Source organism: Lithobates pipiens, unplaced genomic scaffold (genome assembly GCF_037356315.1).
Source record: "Lithobates pipiens isolate NorthernLeopardFrog02 unplaced genomic scaffold, aLitPip1_a1.2 Scaffold_30, whole genome shotgun sequence".
NCBI lineage: Eukaryota > Metazoa > Chordata > Amphibia > Anura > Ranidae > Lithobates > Lithobates pipiens.
The window spans coordinates 37,178,828-37,199,902 of NW_027507791.1; the positions used below are offsets into that span (position 1 = coordinate 37,178,828).

At 48.7% G+C, this 21,075-nt stretch overlaps 1 protein-coding gene across 12 annotated transcripts in view; it reads left to right on the forward strand.

Annotated features, from left to right (window-relative positions):
- Nucleotides 1-21,075, forward strand: part of LOC143942641 (NACHT, LRR and PYD domains-containing protein 12-like) — a 280,534-nt gene that overhangs the window by 13,892 nt on the left and 245,567 nt on the right. For 10 of the 12 annotated variants that reach the window (XM_077464006.1, XM_077464005.1, XM_077464010.1 and 7 more), the window contains one exon: nt 2,962-3,083. The exons of 1 other annotated variant lie outside the window; for it this stretch is intronic. In XM_077464006.1, the coding sequence (XP_077320132.1) occupies nt 3,047-3,083 (37 nt within the window). In that variant the 5' untranslated portion in view covers nt 2,962-3,046. Of the gene's footprint in view, nt 1-2,961; nt 3,084-11,166; nt 11,172-21,075 lie in introns of those variants that run through there. One more of the 12 variants, XM_077464013.1, reaches the window with a different exon arrangement.

The following is a 21,075-nucleotide window of genomic DNA, read 5'->3' on the forward strand; positions in this document are numbered from 1 at the left end:
CACGTACGACGGGACTAGAAAACGACATCCTATACACTGCAATGCAACCTTCGGCGTATAAATTCTTTCTGAGCATGCACGGAACTTTGTTTGACGAACAAGCCTACACACGAGGGGACTGTTCGCTGAAACAAGGTTTCAGCGGACAGTTTTTCGGAAATTCCGAAAAACCTTGTTCAGCAGACTGTTCGCTGAAACTGTCCATTGAAAGCCCACACAGGGGCGGACTGTCCGCTGAAACACTGTTCAGCGGACAAAGTTGAGCAAACAGTCCCCGCGTGTGTACGCGGCCTTACGGAATTTCCGTAAAACTGTTCGCTGAAACTTGGTTTCAGCGGACAGTCCGCCCGTGTGTGTGCCAGTCCGCTGTACTTTCGAAATGAGCGGACTGTTCCCGCCCGGAGAAAAGTCTGCTCATTTCGAGCGCGTCTCCAGGTAGGCGGGGCCCGCGAAGGAGACGTCGCGGGCCCCGCCGCCTGGTATGGACTTAAAGGGGAACCCCAACGCCAAAAAAAATCGGCGTGGGGGTCCCCCCAAAGTCCACAACAGACCCTTGTCCGAGCACGCTACCCGGCCGGCCAGGAAAGGGGGGCGAGCGAGCGCGCCCCCCCTCCTGAGCCGTACCAGGCCGCGTGCCCTCAACATGGGGGGTGCCTTGGGGGAGGGGGGCCGCGCGGCCCCCCCACCACCCCAAAGCACCTTGTCCCCATGTTGATGAGGACAAGGGCCTCTTCCCGACAACCCTGGCCGTTGGTTGTCGGGGTCTGCGGGCGGGGGGCTTATCGGAATCCGGGAGCCCCCTTTAATAAGGGGGCCCCCGGATACCGGCCCCCCACCCTATGTGAATGAGTATGGGGTACAATGTACCCCTACCCATTCACCTGTAAAATAAAAGTACCCAAAAAAAAACACAACACACGAGATAAAATATTTTATTGCACAGCTCCGGGGGTCTTCCGTCTTCGGGGGTCTTCTCGCCGGACTCCTCCGCTATCTTCTTGTAGCTCTTTTGCTAGCGGAGGAGTCCGGCATTCTTCCTCCCCGCCGCCGGCCTCTTCTCCCGACTTCGGGGGTCTTGTCCCCCTCTTCGGTTCTTCTGCCGGGCCACCGCGCCTTCTTATAGCTCTTATAGAGGCGGTGGCCCGGTCTTCTGACGCCGCCTTCCGTTCTTCTGCCGGGCCACCGCGCCTTCTTATAGCTCTTTTAGAGGCGGTGGCCCGGTCTTCTGTCGCCGCTGTCGCCGTCGTCGTCGCCGCCGCCTTCCGTTCTTCTTCTTCTTCTTCTCCAGGAGATGTTGACACGACGCTCTCTCCGGCCGGAATGCCAGAGCCGCGCTGCGCGGCCACTTATATAGTGACAATGGGGCGGTGTCACATGGTATATGTCACATGGGTTGGTCACATGGTGACCCCGCCCCCTTACGATGTCATAGTCCCCATGTGACATCAACCCATGTGACCAACCCATGTGACATATACCATGTGACACCGCCCCATTGTCACTATATAAGTGGCCGCGCAGTGCGGCTCTGGCATTCCGGCCGGAGAGAGCGTCGTGTCAACATCTCCTGGAGAAGAAGAAGAAGAACGGAAGGCGGCGGCGATGACGGCGACAGCGGCGACAGAAGACCGGGCCACCGCCTCTAAAAGAGCTATAAGAAGGCGCGGTGGCCCGGCAGAAGAACGGAAGGCGGCGACAGAAGACCGGGCCACCGCCTCTAAAAGAGCTATAAGAAGGCGCGGTGGCCCGGCAGAAGAACCGAAGAGGGGGACAAGACCCCCGAAGTCGGGAGAAGAGGCCGGCGGCGGGGAGGAAGAAAGCCGGACTCCTCCGCTAGCAAAAGAGCTACAAGAAGGTAGCGGAGGAGTCCGGCGAGAAGACCCCCGAAGACGGAAGACCCCCGGAGCTGTGCAATAAAATATTTTATCTTGTGTGTTGTGTTTTTTTTTTGGGTACTTTTATTTTACAGGTGAATGGGTAGGGGTACATTGTACCCCATACTCATTCACATAGGGTGGGGGGCCGGTATCCGGGGGCCCCCTTATTAAAGGGGGCTCCCGGATTCCGATAAGCCCCCCGCCCGCAGACCCCGACAACCAACGGCCAGGGTTGTCGGGAAGAGGCCCTTGTCCTCATCAACATGGGGACAAGGTGCTTTGGGGTGGGGGGGCCGCGCGGCCCCCCCCCTTCCCCAAGGCACCCCCCATGTTGAGGGCACGCGGCCTGGTACGGCTCAGGAGGGGGGGCGCGCTCGCTCGCCCCCCTTTCCTGGCCGGCCGGGTAGCGTGCTCAGACAAGGGTCTGTTGTGGACTTTGGGGGGACCCACACGCCGATTTTTTTTTCGGCGTTTGGGTTCCCCTTTAAGTCCATTCCAGGCGGCGGAGCCCGCGACGTCTCCGTCGCGGGCCCCGCCTACCTTGACACGCGCTCGAAATGAGCGGACTGTCCTCGTGTGTGGGCGAGTCCGTTCATTTCAAAAGTTGCGCGGACTTAGTACGACGAACTTAGTCCGCTCAAAAAGTGCCGTGTGTGGGCAAGTTCGTTCATTCAAAAGTTTGAGCGGACTGTCTGACGAACTTAGTTTCGGCAGACAGTCCGCCCGTGTGTACGCCGCCTGAGTGATAAGAGGGATTAAGAATGAAATTGTAACATCCGACAGGCTTTATTGATTTAGAGTCTATTCACATGTGTGCAGATTTTCAGTGGGCCCTTAAATAAAGCGCAGGCTTTTTCTCCAGATCAGTTTTTGTGTTCTTTATAACTTGCATTAAAGATGGAGCACTTTATTTTGCCTGTGTACATGTTAGGGTCTCGGGTGCCACTGCAATGAATGGCATTGTTTCCCATAGTCACACACCATGTGTTGTTGTACACAGTGTTTATGTAGATTACACTGCATGGCTTTTTTTTTTGATTGATTATTCCATACACATGTATTGATCTCTTTTTTAATATTACAGACTAATACCAAAGGAAAGACTGTCATGTGTCTCGGTGTACAAAGAGAACTGATTTCTCCTCTAGTGATCTGATTGCAAATAAAACATGAAAAGGAAATATTCCAACCTGCAGGAAATACCTGGTAAGCATACCAAATCATTATCTTTTATTTCTATTATCTTTTATAGAGAAAAAAAATATATAATAAATCATTTAAAGTCTTCATAGTCAAACATCCGTTAACCCCTTAGTGACTGAGGGTAAAGTAAAAAGTTCCTTGCAACTTTGACATGTATTAATAAATCCGTACATATCATCACAACTTCTCTGTGTATCCAGGTGGATTATACTGTGTTTTTTCTCAGGACAAATTGGACTTTCATTAGGTGGTAAATGGTAACCAATAATCTATATTTCTTGTTATTTCCATAACTTGCCACCAAAAGCACACAAAATTTTGAAAAAAAGAAATAAAAAAAAAAACACCAAAATAAATGATCCTGCTCCTGAGGATCACAGTGATAGTAGGACCCAGAAACAATAGTGTGCATTCTATTTTATGTTCAAAAAAACACACTGACACTAACTGAAACTGATAATTAAAAAAAAAGCTTTAAAAAAATCCTATACAAAAATATACTGACTTACCTTTTGACCCTGACCTTGATCTTTGACTCTTACATTGACCCTAACGCCAACCCTGACACTGGCCTAGATCAGACCTTGATGCATTTATTTTTGTTTGTTTTTAAATGTTATTTTTTTACAAATTTGTTTGTTTTACAATGTATCTTTTTATACAACGTATCTTTCTCTCCATTCAGAAGATAAAGAATACACAGGGGTGGGCTGCAGGGCCGGATTAACATAGGGACTATTGGAGCTGCAGCTCCAGGCCCCTTACCTTAAGATAGGCCCATTTAAAAAAATAAAAAAATTGACTTCAAGGGTCGTGGCTCGGCAACCAGGGGTCACATAGAGCCCACATTTATGGGGTATGTAGCTGAAGGTCTACCCCACTACTGGACAAAATTGGGGCTCCTATCACCTATGGTCCTGGAGATACTGGGCTCCTTGCGCAGCCTGTCAGAAGCTGCATACAAAGCGGCCAGTTTAAATACAAGCTGGCACACTCTGTTTGCAGCAGACTGAGAGGAAGAACTCACAGAGCCTCTCCTCACTTCTTGTCTGAGGCACTGAGCTCAATGGACAGCTTGGAGCCTGCAGAGTTTGACAGACAGCACCACATGTCAAACTTGCTTGCAGTAGCAGCATAGTCCAACAATGTAAAACCCCTGGTTCGGTTCGTACCAGAACTTGCGAACAGGCAAAAAATTTGTGCGAATTTGTGTTTTTAAAGGAAAAAATGTAATTTAAAACAGCATGCGGCTGTAATGTATTGTTGAGTCCCCGCAATATAGATAAAAATCATTGAACAAAAACCGCCTGGATTCCCCCCCAGTCCATTACCAGGCCCCTTGGGTCTGGTATAAATATTAAGGGGAACCCCACACCAAAATGTAAAAAAAAATGGCGTAGGGGCCCCCCAAAATCCATACCAGGCCCCTCAGGGGCACATTGAGTTACATTCGACTCAAACATCGGGCTCATCCCTGCCTACGGGTTACAATCATAGACTTAAGCCTAGTGCACATGATCGGATTTTCGGCAGGGAATTGGGTGATGACAGACTGTTGGCCTAAAATCCGACCGTTAGTATGCTCCATCAGACAATTGTACGCCAACAAATGTTGGATGGGAGCAGTGGCGTAACTAGAGCCTTCAGGGCCCCGATGCAAGAAACCATGAAGGGCCCCCCTGAACCCCAGCCAGGGCCCTTCCCTCCGAGTCTGGCGGTGGAACTCCAGGGCGTGGTCACAGGTATGACCTTTGTGAGCCCTGTATTTCCACCACTGGTATCAGTAGTTTTTTTTTTTATTTTTTTTTTTTAGGTGCCCCATTGGGGGACTGTCCCTAGGCAGGATGGGGTCCCCATCACCAGAAGAGATGAGGTCCTTTTCTCCAGGGCAGATGAAGTTACTGCCCCCAGGTGAGAAGGGATCCCTGTCCCCAGGGGGAGATGGAGGGGGTATGTAATGGTGTGTGGGGGATGGGGTCCTCTCACTCACCATGACCAAGCTGTAGGCCGCCCACTCATCCATGTTGGCCTGGGCTCCATCCAGTGTGCTGGACGGGCGATCAGCATATCTCCCAGAAAGACCTTTCATCATCTGTGTATGATGGGGGAGAAGGGGGGCTGGCAAACAAGCCTACAGTGTCCTCCAGGGAGCCGGCTCCCATAGGGCTGCACTGCATCTGTGTGCTTAAAGTTTGTTTACCCGTGAGAAGTATGCAGTGCAGTGTGGGCCGGACTTGGGGGGGGGGGGCGGGACTCTGGCTGGGGAGAACAGACATCGGACTGAGTGACAATGCATGGAGCAGGAGAGGGGTACTCTAAGGAGCCGGCTGAGGACACAATTCATCCGGGGAAAGCTCAACTAAAGAGCAGCCAGTGCGATAGTCGAGCATGGAGCTCTGCTAGTCACCCTCTACCTCCAGCCACCCGTATGCATGGTGCACTGGTACCCCTAGCTGCCTATGCTGTTGCCGGCCATATGTAGAGGGGGCTGCATGAGCCCCCTGCATCACAGGGCATGGTTGCGGTCGCGACTGCTGCACCCCCTATAGTTACACCCCTGGATGGCAGGCTAGTCAATTTTCAGCAGACAATGGTCTGTTGTCAGATTTTCCTATCGTCTGTACACAAGTCCGTCACTCAAAAGTTGAAAGTACAAACACGCATGCTCGGAATTAATGCTCACCAAACATGACATTAGCAGAAGGTGCCCAAAGGGTGGCGCTCAAGAGCTGAAAATCCTTGTAGTATGTCACTAAATTCGTGTTTGTTGGCAGACAATTGTGTACCGTTTGTATGCAAGACAAGTTCCTGGCACACGCCCTTCGGACAAAAGTCTGACGTTTTGTTGGCCAACAATCTGATCGTGTGTACCAGGCTTTAGTGTTGTTTCCTTCCAGTTTGTTACCTCTAAAAACCATTGTATATATGCAAAACAATAGCTTGACTACTTGTATTTCTTTAAGATTATATTCGCTTGTTTTTTGAACTACCTAATATGTACACATACTATATTTTGAGAATGTATTGTCTCATTCTTTGTTTCCTGTATTTCTTTAACTGCTGCCGGACCAGCCGCCTCAGTTTTACTGTGGCTGGTTGGCTCCGCTGCGCAAAATCCCATTAATATACTTGATCTCGCGAGACTTGCATAGAAGGCGCGTGCTCCACCGCGAGCTCTGTGAGTCCGACCATGGGCCCCGCGGACTCGATGTCTGAGGGGATACCCGCAATCGTCTCACGGAGGGGAAGAACATGGAAATGCTAATGTAAGCATTTCCCCCGTTCTGCCTAGTGACACTACCACTGATCACAGCTCCCTGTAATCGAGAATGGTGATCAGTGATGTGTCACTGCTAGCCCATCCAACCTACAGTTAGAATCACTCCCTAGGACACACTTAACCCCTGCAGCACCCCTTCACTGCCAGTCACATTTACACAGTAATAAATGCATTTTTAATTGCACTAGTCGCTGTATAAATGTGAATGGTCCCAAAATAGCACCAAAAGTGTCCGACGTGTCCCCATAATGTCGCAGTCACAATAAAAATCGCAGATCGCCACCATTACTAATAAAAAAAAAATTATAAAAATGTAATAAAACTATCCCCTATTTTGTAGATGCTATAACTTTTGCGCAAACCAATCAATAAACACATATTGCGATTTTTTTTTTTTTTTTTATCAATAATATGTAGAAGAATACATATCGGCCTAAACTGAGGGAAAAAAAAATATACATTTTTTTTGGGGATATTTATTATAGCAAAAAGTAAAAAATATAGCTTTTTTTCAAAATTGGAGCTATTTTTTTGTTTATAGCACAAAAAAAAAACGTAGATGGGATCAAATACCACCAAAAGAAAGCTCTATTTGTGGGAAAAAAAAGGACATCAATTTTGTTTGGGAGCCACGTCGCATGACCGCGCAATTGTCAGTTAAAGCAACGCAGTGCCGAATCGCAATAAGCGCTCTGGTCAGGAAGGGGCTAAATTCTTCCGGGGCTGAATTGGTTAAAATCCAAATAAAGATTTATTTATTTTTTTTAAAGATATTTTTTTATTGCACTTTCTTAACAGACAGACATACATACTGTGATATTGGGGTGTTTAGCTCAAGTGGATAGATGCATTTTTGTGCAGTGAGTCCACATCAGATAGGCACACAAAACAAAAGTCCATCCAAGAATCCCACGCAGGGGTTTAACTTCATTCGGCACTCATAAATGAAAAACATACCGAGCCACCTGGCTCTCTCTTATCAACAGTTCCTCTGTTTGCTCCCCACAGCGTTATCGATTCTTTCCAGCTACCTGGACTCACTGGCTTCCTTAGTCTCCCCGACTCTCAAAGCTGGTCAGCCTTTCCCAGTCCCTGGGCAAAGAATCCCTCTTAAATGGGCTGCAGTCTCCCTCAGGGCAGACAGCTTTCCAGACACAGGTCTGTATTCAAATTCAGAATCTTCCATTATGGGGGAGAGGGTCAGGGGGCTAGCTAGCCATCTGTCAGGGCTGGGCTCAGGACGCTCAGCTGTTGGCTAACTGCCAGCTCCTATCTCTCCACAGCTACTCACCTGTTGATGATATCCTGCTTGTCAGTCCTGCCTACGGTTCAGCCCAGAGGATCTCTGCCTTTGCCTTGGTCAACATTACAGAAACTATCTCCTGCGTTCCTGTTTATAGACTTGCTTGGTGGACATCCCTTCTGGTTCCAGACCCTGCTTGCTGTTCCACTGCACTGATCCCTGACTTTCTGGCTTGGCTAACTATCCATTTCTGGTTACAGAACTTTGGCTATGTTTGGGCTACGTTTGTTCTATTTACTTTTATTATTAAACAAGTGTGATTTAAGTATACTTCTGTCTCGTTCTGTTTTCATGGTTTCTGACACCATCTGCCCCAGATTTTGTGTATTTTTTTTTTCCTCTTTCGGATATCAAAGGTAAGCTTGTATAGAGGCAGGGACTCATTAACCAGTTTTAACCAAAGATTTTGAGTTGGGGTCTCTGAACCCTTCCACGTCAGTAGAAGGGACTTCTTTGCATAGAAATAAAGGATGCAGAGTAGTCTCTTGGCCTGGGAGGGGATGGTGAGGTCGCCAAAGATGCCCAAGAGACAATTCTTGGGGTTGAGTATACTTGGGGGACCCAGTGCAGAGGAGATGAAGGAGCCTATGTTTACCCAGAAATCTTGTACTATGGTCCAAAAGCAGTGGAGAAAAGCAATCTGTCTACATCCCCGGAAGCATTCAGCAGAGGATGATAGTCCCATTTTATGCATCCTAGCTGGAGTGAGGTGTGAGTGATGAAATATTTTAATTTGGATCACCCTGTCCCTGGAGGAAATAACAGAGGTCTTGAATGTGTCACAGAATTCAGTCGTCTTCTGTAATAGGGGCATCTAGGGAGTCCCATTTCTTTTGTGCTGCCTTAAATCTAAGGTTGATGTTTGTGACGAGGGCCAAGTAGTAGGTGGAGATGAGTTTTGTCTGGTCCAGGGACCTAAGGAGTTTTTCCATGTCTGGTGTTTAAGAGGGCTGTCCAGGGAACCAAAATGTGTTCGTATTGTGGGTCTGAGTTGGTAATAGTAAAATGGATAAGTATGTGGTAAGTCAAAATCTAAGCGCATCTGAGAGAAGGATTTGAAACCTTGGGGGGAATATATTTGGCATAGGTATTTGATTCCGCTGGACGTTCATCTTTTGGGGTCAGGCATGCAGCATAGTTCCTTAAAGTGGTTGTAAACCCTCACAACACACTTTGACCTACAGGTAAGCCTAGATTAAGGCTTACCTGTAGGTCCAAGAAATATCTCCTAAACCTACACGGTTTAGGAGATATTTGGCGAAAGACAGGCACCGCTGTCTACGGCGCATGCACCGTAGACAGCGGCGCACAGGTGCAGCACCCGTCAACGGTGATAAGCCGCGCGTGGCAGCTTCCGTGCGAATGCACGGGAGTGACGTCATCGCGGCTTCGCCGAATGACAGCGGCGGAGCAGCGAGACCCACCGAGAAGATGGATGCACCGGACTACAGGGGACAGCGGTGACATCGCTGGCTCCTGTGTCAGGTAAGTGACACATAATGGACTACTATGCGATGCAAAGTAGTCCATTATGTTTTACCTTTGCAGGGAATGAAAGAGGAAGTAAACTCATCAGGGTTTACTTCCTCTTTAAGAGTAGGGTTAAACCACAGTGGACTATTGGGAGAAGCCCTCCAGGAGTCAGTGGAAAGCTCCACTACTACAGTTTGGAATAGGGAGAGGGAGGTACGTATAATGGTCATACCTTGTTCAGGTGGTGTGCATCCTCTGTACACAATGTTATGAAGAGTTTCAAAGGAGAAGACTATAGCTTCTTCAGTAGTGGTACAGGCATTGTAAGGGTTGGGATGAAGCCAATCGTGGATGTTAACTAGCTGGGATGCTAGATAGTAAAGGTAGAAGTTGGAGAGGGCCAGGCCGGCCATGTGGGATGGGAGGTGTAGTGTCTATAGTGCAACTCTAGGGGTTGGCGATCATTCCAGAGGAAAGCAGTACAAATAAAAGTCAATACTTTAAAAAATGGATTTGGGAATTTTACAAGCGGAATTTGCCATGACATACAGTAATTTAGGCGAGTAAATCATCTTGAGAATATTGGCTCTTCCCATGAGGTCTAGGGGCAGATCCTTCCACTGTTTGGTTTGTAATTGGAGCAGTAAGGGGCATAGGTTATTGGTTACATAGAGGGATATTGGTAATTTAATTGAGACTCCTAGGGATCTGAAGGAGGTGGCAACTTGTAGCTTAGAGTGCGAACGAATCACTGTTATTGTAGCTTGGTCTAGGGGAAAAAGGATTGATTTGTCCCAATTCACTTGGAATCCAGAAAAGTCACCAAATGTGTTAATTTCAGCTAAAAGGTTGGTGAAGGGAGTCTTGGGGTCTGCTAGGTAAACTAAGGTATCATCTGCATAGAGGGATATCCTCTCCTCTATATCATTTATGGGGAGGCCTTTAATTGATGGAGAGCTACAGATCTGTACAGTCAGGGGCTCCATAATCAGAGCAAGCAAGAGGGTTGACAAAGGGCATCCCTGTCTGGTGCCTCTGGTGATTGGGAATGGTTTGGTAACATGGGCATTGATTCATATGCGGGCTAGTGGATTGTTTTATAGAGGAGACGCATCCATGCTATAGGTCAGGGGCTATACAGTTGTAGATCCCAACACAAATAAGACCACTCCACACTGTTGAAAGCCTTGCAGATGCCCAGTGATAGCACAACACTGGTTGACAGACAGTCATGAGGGTAGGTCATATTGTGGAATAGTCTACGAATATTCATTCTGATTGAGTGGCCGGGTATGACGCCCCCCTGGTCGCTCTTAACCAATTTTGCAACCACTTTGTTCAGAGGATTGGCCAGGACTTTGGCTAGAATTTTGACATCTACTGTCACGTACCTAGTGGTGAGCCCGGAATGCAGAAGGAGACCTCTCTTGCGTCCCCGACTCACGGCCCCTGATGATGGTGACAGGAGCCACGGAAGTCAAAGGTAGCACGAGTGCCTGGCAGGATCAACAGCTGGTGGATGGATCAGGCTGACTTCAGGAACTGTAGCTGGACAAGCAGGCCCCAGTGGCAGCGGACAGGAACCAGTACACAGCAGGAGACCAACAGGAACAGGTGGGTCACTCAGGGGCAGGCACGCAGAAGAGTCAGGCAAGCCGGGTCAAACCAAACAGTCAGTACAGGAACAGATGCAGCAGGCAGAGGCAGGAATGTGGAACAGAACGGGTCGGTAACTGATGAGCACGGATGGACCAGAGGATGAGACATGTGCAGAGTCGTAGACAAGCCGGAGGTCAGAGGCAGGCAGAAGGCAATGAAGGTCACAGGTCAGGCCGGGTCAAATACACAACAGATCAGATTCGGGTAGTAGTCTCAGGAATGCTGTAGATCAAGCAGCAAGATCTGAAGGGAGAACTGGGTTTAAATAGCCCGCCTGGCGCTGGTAACCATGCGCGCACTCGCGCGACCGCAAACGCGTGCAGCCGCGAAACCGCGAACATGCACACCAGGCACCCGCAGGCGCGCACACAGACAGGTGACGGACCACTGTCCCCAGCCAGCCTTTCCTGACATCTACATTGATACGGGATATCAGCCGATAGAAGTCACATTTAAGGGGATCTTTCTGAGGTTTTAATATCAGAATGATCAATGCCTCTCTCATTGAGGGAGGAAGTACTCTGTCTTTCAAGGCCTCATTATATGTATTGAGTAGAATGGGACCCAGGAGGTGTCGGGAGTGTGCATTCAGCTAGGAAGTCATCCAAGCCTGGTGTCTTATTGGTCGGCAGCTGCGAAATTGCAAAGGAGAGTTCCTCTATAGAGAGAGGTTTGTCTAGGTCTGCACGGTGTTGGCCTGACAGTTGGGGAAGTGCTGTTTGGGTTAAGTATTCATCAAGTTGGGTCTCAGAGCAGTGGGCTCTAGTAGTATTGAGGTCAAGGTAGAAAGCTAGGAAAGCGTCTGTTATATCCTGAGGGATGTCACTAATCTTATCCTGGGATATCAGGATCCTACGGATTGAGAAAGGGGTACGGTTGGATCTGGTTAGGTAGGCAAGTAGGCACCCAGCCTTATTGCCATGTTCAAATGTCTTTTGTGTAAGGTAGAGCATACGTTTTTTAGTAAGGTCTAGCAGGCGGAGCTTATACTCCCTGCAACCACGGTGTTAGCGTATCTGTACTAGGGTTTTGAGCATAAGCCATCTCTGAAACTGTCCTTGCACTTTCTAGTTCCTCAGTGCACTGCTGGGCATTTTTGCACAAAATACCTGTAATGGACATAAAGGTGCCCCTCAGCACCGCCTTGGATGCGTCCCAGGCAGTGGAGGGCCCAGCAGTGCCTTGATTTGCATGCCAGTATTCAGTAATACTCTTCTGGCATTCAGTCTGTACAATTTCATCCTCCAACCAATGAGAGTTTAATCGCCAAATATAAGGGCCTGCACTCAGTAGGAGGAGGAAATCCACAGAAAGAGGGGCATGATCTGAAATTCCTCTGGGCAGATAGAAGGCTGCGTGAACTATAGGGAGCACCTACGCAGGGGCAAATGTCAGATCTATGAGAGACATGGTATGGAAGGAGTCAGAGTGGCAGGAGAAGTGGCCCTCATCTGGGTACTTCCATCCCCATATCTCAGTAAGGTTATACACCTGAGTCCAGTCAACAAATGAGGGATAGGACCTGCCCCCACCCCTCAAGCGGTCTATGGCGGGGTCAAGTATGGCACTAAAGTCTCCTACAAACAGTAGAGGACCAGGGGATCTAGACAGTAATAGAAGGTACAAGTGAGAAAGTAAATCTGGGGAGAATTGAGGTGGGACATATATATTTACTAATGTAAAGACTATAGAGACAATACAGAGAGTAATTATGATGAATCTCCCTTCAGGGTCTGTCTTTATCAGAATTTCTGCTGGGGGGATTTTGCTAGCAGTATAGAGACCGCGGAAGCAGTCATATAAGACACAACATGTGCAAACGTTGGGAGGATCAAACGTTAGAACTGGCCATGATTTCAGATGGGTCTTCTGCAGGGGTAGTGCAAGGTAGCTTGTGAAAAGGGGGGCAGTATAGGTGCAGTCCATGGGTTAGCCCCAACATCAGGGATGTAGGTGTTGATTAGAGGATTAGGAAATCCTGTGTGTCCCAACAGATATCAGATAGGATAAGCATTGAGGTATGGAGAACTAGAAGTGCAGCAGCTGGTCTTAATTGCGGCGTTGTCTGGGTTGTTTCCCAAAGCGAGCATCTAGCCAGGCCATGGCTTCCTTAGGACAGGAGCAGAAGTGGTCCTTGCCTTCATAGATGATTCCCAGTTTTGCCGGGAAGAACATTGCGTAAGGGAGGCCTTCAGTGCGCAGTCTATCTTTCACTGCCCTGAAGGATATGTGCTGGCATTGGACTTCTGCTGAGAAATCAGGGTATATGGAGGTATTGTTACCGTTAAACTTGAGTGGCCCTTTCTTTCTGGCAAGACGCAGTATAGTGACTCTGTCCCGAAAATTGAGGATTTTTGCGATCAAGGACCTTGGAGGGGCCCCTGAGAGAGGGGGACGTGGGGGGGGGGGGGGCAATGTGCATGCTCAATTTCAAAGGCATGGGAGAGCACCTCTGAACCAAAGACACCGCGCAGCCACAAATGGAGGAATCGTTCAGGATGTGACCCTTGGAACCCCACATAGCGAAGATTGTTCCTTTTCTAAATCATCTAATCTGAGGGCCACCAGCTCATCTGTAGCTGTGCATACTGTTGCAGCTAAGGGGTGCACTGTGTCTTCTAGGGTGCTGATATGTTCTTCTGCCCCCCCCCCCCCCGTCCTTTCCCACAGGTTTTGTACATCCTGCTTTAGTAGGGAGAAATCAATATGGATGCTTTCCATTCGAACAGTGAGGGAGGCTATGTAGTCTTTTATAGCCAGCATGATTTTTGCCAGTGTAGGCTCATCTAGAGAGGGGCCTGATGAATTGCAGTCTGCTGAGCATGTAGGGGTGTTAGGTGGTCAGCGTGGGTGCGAAGGGCTGCTGGTAGAGAGTCACTCACCCCTTGTGCAGAAGACTGAGACGAGGCAGGAGAGGGCTGCAGCATGGCTTCATGCATGCCTGAGGGATCGGCACCATCTTGCCTCCTGAACAATGTCAGATGTTCTGCCGTGGACTGGGCGTGGGTGGCCTGTATTTATTCACCATCATCTCTGCGGTGGATGCCTGCCATCCTTAGAGATCAATGCCACTTGGTAGAATTTTGGACACAGGATGCCTACAGGATAGGAAGTTAGAACCAGAGCTGTGGATCTAAGCAGCCGCTTTCATGGACCTCAAGCCACGCCCCCCCAATAAAGATTTATAGTATAAAAAAATGGCAAATTGAGAGCTACACTTCTGATTTCAAATAGTGATTGTCTAAAGCAGGGGTAAGCAACCTTTTGAGCACAGTGTGTCCTGAAAAATGTTTTCAAAGAAATTGAGCGTGCCCCACCTCTGTTCTCCCTCCTCTTCTGCCCCAACTCTGTTCCCCCTGCTCTTCTGCCCCACCTCTGTTCCCCCTGCTCTTCTGCCCCACCTCTGTTCCCCCTGCTCTTCTGCCCCACCTCTGTTCCCCCTGCTCTTCTGCGCCACCTCTGTTCCCCCTGCTCTTCTGACCCACCACTGTAACCCCCTGCTCACCTGCCCCCCAATACACCTTCTTTCACATCTTCCCCACTGCTCTACCTCCTTGCTTTTCTGCCCCAACACTGAACCCCCCCCCGCTCACCTGGCCCATCACTGTACCCCCCTACTGTCCCACTGCTGAACCCCCTTCTCATCTCTTTCATCACTGTACCTCCCTGCTTATCTGCCCCACCGCTGTACCTTCATGCTCTTCTGTTCCACCTCTGAACCCCTCCTGCTCATTTTCCCCACTGCTGAACCTTCCTGGTCATTTGCTTCACTGCTGTACCCTCTTCTCATCTATGACATGCGTGATATACAGAGTGGTGAAAGGAAGCAGAGATGAGACACATCTACCTGTCCTGGCACACTCATCCTGCTGATCCACCTCTCACATCCAGCCCACGTGCTTGTATGTGATGTATGAGATCTATATGATGTATGTGATATATATGATGTATGTGATGTCACATACAAGCATATGGAATGGATGCGCAATGATGAGCTCAGGTCAGGGGCATTTTCTGAAAGCAGTGGGCCGGTGTTTAGGATCATAAGTTGGTCCCCGCAGCTGAGAAAATGTGGTTGGATGTGCTTTTCATTGCGCTGAATACTGGCTGTGGCATAAAGGGACACAGAGTGCCGGGGCTCAGTAGTAAGTGACACAGCGTGTCGGGGGTTCAGTAGTAAGTGACACAGCGTGTCGGGGGTTCAGTAGTAAGTGACACAGCGTGTCGGGGGTTCAGTAGTAAGTGACACAGCGTGTCGGGGGTTCAGTAGTAAGTGACACAGCGTGTCGGGGGTTCAGTAGTAAGTGACACAGCGTGTCGGGGGTTCAGTAGTAAGTGACACAGCGTGTCTGGGGTTCAGTAGTAAGTGACACAGCGTGTCTGGGGTTCAGTAGTAAGTGACACTGAGTGCCGGGGTTCAGTAGTAAGTGACACTGAGTGCCGGGGGTTCAGTAGTAAGGGACACAGTGTGCCAGGTTTCAGTAGTAAGGGACACAGAGTGCCGGGGTTCAGTAGTAAGTGACACAGAGTGCCGGGGTTCAGTAGTAAGTGACACAGAGGGCCGGGGGTTCAGTAGTAAGTGACATAGAGGGCCGGGGGTTCAGTAGTAAGTGACACTGAGTGCCGGGGGTTCAGTAGTAAGGGACACAGTGTGCCGGGTTTCAGTAGTAAGGGACACAGAGGGCCGGGGTTCAGTAGTAAGTGACACAGAGGGCTGGGGGTTCAGTAGTAAGTGACACAGAGGGCCGGGGTTCAGTAGTAAGGGACACAGTGCCGGAGTTCAGTAGTAAGGAGCAAGAAGGTTCAGGAATAATTTCAACAAAGTTCCCAGAAGCTCAACTGTATGTCCACAAACTTTCACCTGATTGGGGTTCTCAATCACTGTGAAATCCCTTTTTTCTGAGATTGGTGGTGGCAACCAAGCAAATCATCTTCCTCCAGATGGTGGACTGGGTTAGCAGGACTGTGATTGGCTTTAGCAGTGGCCAATGACAGTCCTCCTCCTGGAAACAGGGACCGACCCACCTAGCAGAACTGTACCCAATCTCTTCCTCATCACAAAAACTGACGATCGCAGCTACAGCAGAGTTAGAGAACCAAACAATGTTTCCCATCTTTTACATTGTGTGGAGGTGCAGTGCCCCTCCCCCTCCAGGTGCGGTGTGGGGAATTCTGAAATTGGAATGCATTAGTGTCTCACTGAGCCATCGATGTGCTTCTCTGCTAATGTGGAGGGAGTCGAGTGCCGGCAAAGTAGGCTTCATGTGCCGCTTGCAGCACCAGTGCTAGGGGTTTACCTAAAAGAATAACTAAGGAGGAAGGGGGTAATGACAATTAAAGTAACAATTGTAAATAAAATAAAGGAAAGGGGTTCAACAGGGGGTAATGTGTTTCAAAAGCAGGTGGAGAGCTCAGCTGCAAAAGTGGCAAGACACGTCTCAGGCCATGAGCCACAACTAGAAGAAAGACTTCTCATATATACAAAAATAAAGCAAGGAATTTGCATAGATATAAAAATGTATTCAAGTAATGAGTTACAGATGAAAGTGGCATTCATTGTTGCATTCAAATCCAAAAATCTCATTCTTTCTGAAATTTTTGGACAGAGTTCTACATATAAGCAAATATATTTTTCCCACTTTCGTCTTTCAGGACAGCACACTTGAGAGACCTCGGCTCCTCCCTTCTCAGGGAAACCCTGCCTCCACCAGATCTTTAAAACCATTCCTTCCCTCCAGCCCTTCAGTTTTGGTGTTTCCTCTGGCGAGGAGACATTGCTAGGAACCTGGTTTTAAATCAGCTGGGGAGGCTGAGTCCAGTTCTATCCTGAAGGCAGAACGTTCGCTCTGGCCGAAGGGATGTCCGAAGAGATTAAGGTCTCATACATGCAGCAGGGCTGGGGAGTCCATTACCTTCAGTGTCTGGTGCGTCTCATCCTTCCTTGGGGAAAGTGGAGGCATGGGACGTTCAATTTGGCGCTGCCTTGGGAAGGTGTTCGCTGGATGTGTGCAGGTCTTCCCCTCGTTAGTGGGGCCAGCATGGAGCACAATACTGGGTCGGATGACGGGCGACGTATTTTTTCCGACGGGAGAGGTCACGTCCGGTTCACCCGTGACTTCTGGTTCCGGTCGTGGGATGCCAAAAATGAACGGCGCGAAGGCTGGTGTCTGCCTCATTCACGCTGTAGCGACTGCTAAGAGGAGCAGTTTTTGGCGAATCGACCGTTCGGACTGAAGGGATGTCTGAGACTGATGGTTCCCATTCGGTTCCGGGTGATGTCAGCACCAGCCACTCTAAGGTAAGTGGAACCCTGGGGTGGTGTTCCTTTACTGCTTCCCATATAACTCCACGGGTGATCTCCCCTCCTTGGTGGGAGGGGAAGAGTTGCACGTCTGGGACCCTGGTGGTGGTTGGTTCTGGGAGGGTGCACTCCTGGTGTCAGTCTGGTGTTAATTTTTGCTGGCAGGGGCTGATGCTGGTTGGGTTTTTTGTGTCGTTTCAGGACAAGTCCATGGAAAAGTCTAAGCTCTCACATGGGTCCAAGTAGAAGTGCCCCTTATGTAGAAGTGTGTTAGGGGAATCCTGGGGGAAAGTATTATGCAGGAATTGCATTGAGGACTTAGTCAAGGATCATGCTGAGGAACAAAGCTGGGCGGAGGTAACAGTGCACTCTCTATCAACAGTACACCTGAAAGGAGAGCTAAATCAGAGGGCAGACTTCCTCAGCAGGAAGAAGCTGAGGGAGAGCGACTGGGTCCTGAATCTAGAAATCTACAGGTTGATTGTCCAGAGGTGGGGGAGACCGTCTGTGGATCTTTTTGCGTCAAGGGAAAACGCAAAAACTCCTTTTTTTCTCTCTGAATCGGGGAGACGGAGCAATAGGAGTTGATGCTCTTTCTCAGAGATGGCCTTTTACCAAGTGCTATGCCTTTCCCCCTCCCATGTTGTTGCCGGCAGTTCTGAGGAAATTCCAGTTAGAGGATACAACTCTGATCTTGATAGCCCCACACTGGCCCAGGAGGCCTTGGTTTTCTGTACTAAAGAAGCTAGCGGTAGAACCCCCTTGGATACTTCCGGTCAGGAAAGATCTATTTTTCCAAGGCCCAATCTGCTGCTCTCAGGTAGAGAGGTGGAGTCTGGCAGCCTGGCTACTGAAGAGGAGATGCTGAAAAGCAAGGGGTTCTCCGAAAGGTTAAAAGCGACTCTTCTGAATTCTAGAAAGGAAGAGACACGCAGGATTTATTTGAAGTTATGATGAAGATTCAATTCCTGGTGTGCAGAGAGCTCCTTTAACGTTCATAGTCCAGTAGCAGTGTTGGAGTTCCTACAGAGGGGGGCAGATAAGGGACTGGCTCTCAGTACTCTTAAAGGTCAGGTTTCTGCCTTAAGTGTTTTTCTTGAGCAGCAACTGGCAGCGAATCCTTGGGTCTCCAGGTTCTTTAAAGGTTGAAGTAGACAGAGACCAGTCAGTTTACATCCTTTTCCCAGTTTGGGATTTATCTTTAGTTTTGCAGGCTCTTACAGAGGATCCCTTTTGATCCTATTAGTTCTTGTACGGTAAAATTTTTAACCCTCAAGACCGTTTTTTTGGTAGCTATCACTACCGCAAGAAGGGTCAGTGAGTTAGAAGCCGTCTCAAGGGGAGCACCTTTCTTTCAGGTTTTTCCGGGTCAGATTATTTTTAAAACTGATCCGGCCTTTTTGCCAAAGGTATCTTCAAATTTCCATTTGAATACTGTGAGGGAACAGGAACACGTCTTCCACAAGTTAGATGTCAGGAGGTGTGTGTTAAAATACCTGGAGGTTACGGAGCAATTCAGGAAGTCCGATTCATTTTTTGTTTCTTTTTCAGGGGCTAGGAAGGGTTCTAAAGCCTCTAGAAATACTATAGCCAGGTGGATTAGGTTGGCAATCAGTCAGGCGTACATAGCCAAAGGGGTGGAGGTCCCAGAAGGTATTAGGGCCCATTCCACTAGGGCTATGGCTACGTCACAAGCAGAGTGGGCTGGTGCTACACCCGAGCAGATCTGCAGAGCAACAACGTGGTCAAGTTTTAAGACTTTCGTTAAGCACTACAGATTGGACTTATTGTCTGCCCAGGACCAGGCCTTTGGGCGTAAGGTCCTGTAAGCAGAGGTCCCACCCTAGGGTAAGTGCTCACTTATCCTCTCAAGTGTGCTGCCCTGAAAGACGAAAGTGGGAAAATTGAAGTTACGTACCAGTAATGTTTTTTTCCAGGAGTCTTTCAGGACAGCACCGGTACCCACCCAAAATAAGGTCTTTACCATTAGGGCATAAGAGCATCAGGTATTTGTCATTTTTTATGATGTATCTTTGTCTCCCTAGTCTGGCCGGAGGTGCTCCTGCAGTGCTGAAGGGCTGGAGGGAAGGAATGGTTTTAAAGATCTGGTGGAGGCGGTGTTTCCTGAGAAGGGAGGAGCCGAGGTCTCTCAAGTGTGCTGTCCTGAAAGACTCCTGGAAAAAACATTACCGCCACATGCCACAGCATCTCAATCAGATTTAAGTCCAGACTTTGAATAAGCCACTCCAAAACCTTAATTTTGGTTTTATTTGAGCCATTCAGAGGTGGACCTGCTCGTGTGTCTTGGATCACTGTCCTGCTGCGTAACCCAAGTGTGCTTGAGGTCAGGACCAGATTACCAGAAAATCCTGAAAGAGAATGTACAGAATTCATGGTTCTAGCAATGATGGCAAGTCATCTAGCCCCAGACCATCACCATGTCTGACTGTTGGTATGATGTTCTTTTTATGAAATGCTGTGTTGTATGCCAGATGTAATGGGATGCACACCTTCCAAAAAGTTCAACTTTTGCCAAAAGTCTTTAGGATAATCAAGATGTTTTTTGACAAAGATGAGCCTTTGTGTTCTTTTTGGTCAGAAGTGGTTTTGTTCTTGGAATTCATCCATAAACGCCATTTTTGCCCAGTCTTTCTTATTGTTGAATCATGAACACTGACCTTAAAGTGATACTAAAGTCTATTTTCTTTTTCTTTTAAAATAACAAACCTACTTACATGCCCCGTGTAATGGTTTTGGACAGGGCAGCCCAGATCTTCCTCTTCTTGGGTCCCTCGCCTGCGCTTCTTGTCGAGTGCCCCCACAGCAAGTAGTTTGCTATGGGGGCACCCAAGCCTAGCCTCAGCTCTGTGTGTCCATTCTGACATGGAGCCGTAGTTTGGCCCCACCCCTTCTCTCTCCTGATTGGCTAACTGACTTTGATTGACAGCAGCGGGAGTCAATGGTGCCACTGCTGTGTCTCAGCCAATCAAGAGGGAGAGTCCCGGATGGCTAAGGCATTGCTGGCTAGAGATGGGGCTTGGTAAGTGTTAGGGGGGGCTGAGGGGGGTTCTGCACACAGAAGGTTTTTTATCTTAATGCAAAGAATGCATTAAGATGAAAAATCTTCTGACTTTACAATCACTTTAACGGAGGCAAGTGAGGCCTGTAGTTCTTTAGATGTTGTTCTGGGTGACCTTCTGGATGAGTCATCATTGGGCTCTTGTGGTCATTTTGATAGGCCGGCAATTACTTTTACACGTGGGGCCATGCAGGTTTGGACAGCTTTTTTCTCCTAATAAGCCTAGGTTCACATTTGTCTGATTGGGCATTCGAATTGACATGCCAAATCGGTGGCTTTCCCTGCCCCTGCCTATCCTGCTCTCTCCCTGAACACTACACTCACTCTAACAGTGCTGTAACAGCGCTATCTAAAGAAGTAAAGCACAGCTGACACTGTCCCTGCCTATCCTTCTCTCTATGAATGCTGCAACACACTACACAAGGCCGCCGCACTGGCGGCCTTATATAGTGTGGGGTGTGTACTAAACCCCCTGAGCTATAATTGGCCACAGGCATCCAACCTGTGATTGGCCAAGTATGCGGGGTCACAGTGCATGCTTGGCCAATCATCAGCCAGCAATGCACTGCGACTGGCGCAGTGCATTGTGGGCCATTCGTATCACACGAATTTGATGCGATGGCCCACAAAGTTCTGGTTTGGACGAACGCCGGTGTTCGATTCGAACATGGGTTTGAGTCAAACACCAGGCTCATCCCTATAGAATATCCACCAATATTGCAGTTGGGCAAGGAGTGATGCTGTATAGTATTTTCTTACCTCAGGGGCTCCCATTATAACTTGTGATTTAGGATAAAAATGCCATCACTATGTATAGTGCTCCAGCGTTACAAAATAAGTGCATTGAAAAGGGCAACGTATACAATTTATTGCTTTATTTTCCAGAGGACAACAGAAGTT